The sequence below is a fragment of the Diachasma alloeum genome, unplaced genomic scaffold (genome assembly GCF_001412515.2).
Source record: "Diachasma alloeum isolate Michigan unplaced genomic scaffold, Dall2.0 Dall_scaffold_00406, whole genome shotgun sequence".
Taxonomy (NCBI): domain Eukaryota; kingdom Metazoa; phylum Arthropoda; class Insecta; order Hymenoptera; family Braconidae; genus Diachasma; species Diachasma alloeum.
The window spans coordinates 107094-110204 of record NW_021680545.1 but is presented as its reverse complement, the minus strand read 5'-3'; the positions used below and the strand labels follow the sequence as shown (position 1 = coordinate 110204).

Below are 3111 nucleotides of genomic sequence, written 5' to 3'. Positions count from 1 at the left end.
GAAGCTAGGCGTTTCTGTTTTGGGTGCTGGCCAAGGTTTCCGATACCAGCAGTAAAGGGTTAGCCCCGAGATGAATGCTAGAATCACCATTACCCCGGTGAATATCGATGATGGGTGTGTAAGAAAGTCTCGATAATCGAACTTTTTTTCTATCCGGTTCAGATCTTCTTTCTCAGCTGCCAGTTGCACGTGGAGCCCTTCCAGCTCTTTCACGTTTCCAACGACATTGTCCAGCTGGATGTCACTCAGATTGAATCTTCGTTGCTCGAGCTGAGTGGTGGTGACGTCATCTAACGTCAAGTTCAATTTTGGGTGAACATGAGCGTTGTATGTTACCTCATGTGACTTCCGCCCTCTTATGGTGAAGTCGGAAGCGACTATCTCGCAAAAGTCCTTGACCCTCAAAGTCCCTGAGTCCTCCAGAGTATCCCTTACTTGCTCGTCGCCGCAGGTGACCTCTACTCCCTCGGGTTCTGGGGCTACATTGAACCATGCGTTATCTTTTCTCATTTTAATTAGAATGAGCCCTTGAAGCTGTAGATGCTTCACAACACATGTAGTTGGCATCTTCTCAGGATTCATGTATATTTGCACTTCACATGGGCTTGTATCTTTTATTTTTTGTATGGGCAAAGACTCAGTGCATAAGTATTGCCCTCGAATCTGCTTACAGCGATTTAATTGTCCCTCGGTCATTGGCACGAATTGCTGCGTTGCCCCGTGGATAACCAGAAGTTCGTTCTTCGCCTCCAAGTATGAGTGATACCCGTTCGTTGTTCGCACAGGAATTCCATGCGTCAGCGTAACGTCGAACGCTTGAAAATTGACGAGTGGTATCTCTACCAAGGTAACAATTTTAAATCCAAATACATGAACGTGGACGGTGGATACCTCCTGCATTTGATACATCCCGCCTACTTCGAGTTCAAAGGGGAAACTTAAACCCTTCGGTAACTTCGCTGTTTTAAGAAGGGCAACTAAACTCCTCTCTGTGAATACCCTTGAATCCATTAGCTTCCCTTTGGCGTCAGTCAGTAGCTTCTTGATCTTCGCAGCATCCCTCATTACTCCGGTGTGGATAGCTTCCAGTATCATGGGATGCTCGTCCAGATCAACCTTATCTGTGATCATTAATACCTCGTAATATTTCTCCTTTAAGGACTTCATGAGGATTTCTTCATTCTTCTGAATCATCTCCTCCGTATGTCCCAACTGATAGATAGTTGAATTTACGATCTCCATTTGTTTCTTAGAACTCTCAAAAGTCCCTTCAACCCCACTTTCTAATCGTGAAAGTCTCTGGTTGATGATAAGTGCATCCTCAGCATCCATTGTACCGAACAATGATTTTGCGACAGTCCCTAGACCGTCTATAAGACCTCGGCGTTTTCTAGAATCGTTGATCCCCAGCATCCCGGAGATAACATCTTTAGTCTCCGCAAAGTCCTCAGCCCACTGAGTAATTATCAGCTGGAAATTTTTCCCGCTTTCGTATGCTCCTCGACTGCATTGCTCCTTAGCGAGTTCAAGATGTTTATGGACCTGATCAGCTCTCAGCATCCAAGGCCCTACATCTGTAGATGCAGCGATACTCCATACTTGATTACTCAGATACAATCTTCCGATAGGCTCAAAATGAATTCCAGGAGTGTCAATAAATTTCTCAACCACATGCCCCTCCCCCCTTATTTGAGGTGCCATGCTTCCCAGCATGAGCATTATTAAGGCCGTTGCAAAATTTATCGACTTCCGTGTTTTTGCGAAATCACAGGTTCTTGAACTTGAGTTGGACGTCGACTTTAGGTGACGTTGCCTTGACGGCAGCCATGTTTGTCGACGTTGCACCCCTAGACATAAAAGTGCCTGTCGTCCCCAACAAGTCACAGTCCTCTTAAAAATTCCAAGTGGAAAGGTTATAATACCCCATAGCATCAAGATGAATAGTGTCAAGTGCTTTAAGTGCGGAATTGCTGGACATGTTTCACGAAAGTGTCCCTTCGCTGAGTGTGGAACATCTACCAACTGCGGAATCTGTTCGAGATCTCGTCGATTTCGACCTCGACCAACAGTATCCGTCTCTGCAGTTGTCAAAAGATGTTTTACTTGTGGTGAGCCCGGACATCTCTCCCGTTCTTGCCCACTGCGTATCAGCATCCGTCCTGCAACCCGTCCTGCGCCTTCTTCGGGATCTCCGTTGAAGACTAACCAGTCCAAGGGTTCAACTGGAAAACCAGCGCCCCGCTGCCGTGTTTGTCGCACCTTTGAGCACCACCCTCTGGACTGCTCTCCGGACCAATCAAGTAGACCTGCCAGGAGAAGTGTGTGGGATCGACTCGGACCGCTCGTTCCTCGACCAAAATGCTCCGTCAAGAAACACCCATATTTAAAGCACTCGGTGGATGCATTCATGTTTAAATATCTGGTAAGTCCGAATACCTCCTCTACTCTCCTAACAACCTGTTCTTTTCCGACCGTCTCAGTCTCTATTTCTTCTAATTTTTGCCTGTTTTTTGACATTTCTAGTGTGACAGATTTCCCTATCGACCCGGATACGTCAATCTGGAGTTCAAAAATAAAGTCAAGCAATGGAGAATCAGTAGAGGGAAGAACCTGAATGCCCTTTGGGATCTTCCGATCCGTTCCGACATTGAGATAGATGTCCAGGACGTCTTCAATCTTCGTGGTCTCTTTCAAGAATCTCCAACAGCTCAGCCATGTCATGTACCCCAATTTCTGGAAGATACTGGAACTAGATGTGCTCGCTGTCATTCCTACTGCTGGGACTATCCGGATTTCTTCTACCTGGGAAGAACCTGGCACACCCGAAACAGTCTCAGTGCTCCGATTATACCTTGGAATTAATTGTTTAATTGAATAAACACATGGCAAGGTCAATCTTATTTTTTCCATAAAAAATTCCTTATCCCAAAAATAAGAAATTTCCAGGTCTTCGAAGAGTTGTAACGTCCGAGGCAGAGGTACATATAGTCATGCCTCTACAAAAGGACGTAGTCGGTTGATGTGGACTCTCTGTGTTTTCTTCTTTCCTCCGCTTCGAATTATATAGTTCACATCAGATTTCTTCTCTACAATTTCGTAAGGACCGATCCA

The 3111-nt window shown here is 45.6% G+C and overlaps 1 protein-coding gene across 1 annotated transcript; it reads left to right on the top strand.

Moving 5' to 3' along the window:
• Positions 1–1747: 1747 nt before the first annotated feature.
• Positions 1748–2862, top strand: LOC107042047. Its single transcript, XM_015262918.2, has 2 exons — positions 1748–2422; positions 2524–2862. Exons 1-2 carry the CDS (start codon positions 1937–1939, stop codon positions 2860–2862), a joined length of 825 nt encoding a protein of 274 aa, XP_015118404.1. The 5' UTR covers positions 1748–1936.
• The last annotated feature ends 249 nt before the right edge of the window (positions 2863–3111 follow it).

Coding starts and splice junctions, on each gene's coding strand:
- LOC107042047 (XM_015262918.2), top strand. CDS start 1,937: ATGAATAGTGTCAAGTGCTTTAAGTGCGGAATTGCTGGACATGTTTCA. Junction 2,423..2,523: donor CATTCATGTTTAAATATCTG/GTAAGTCCGAAT, acceptor TGACATTTCTAG/TGTGACAGATTTCCCTATCG.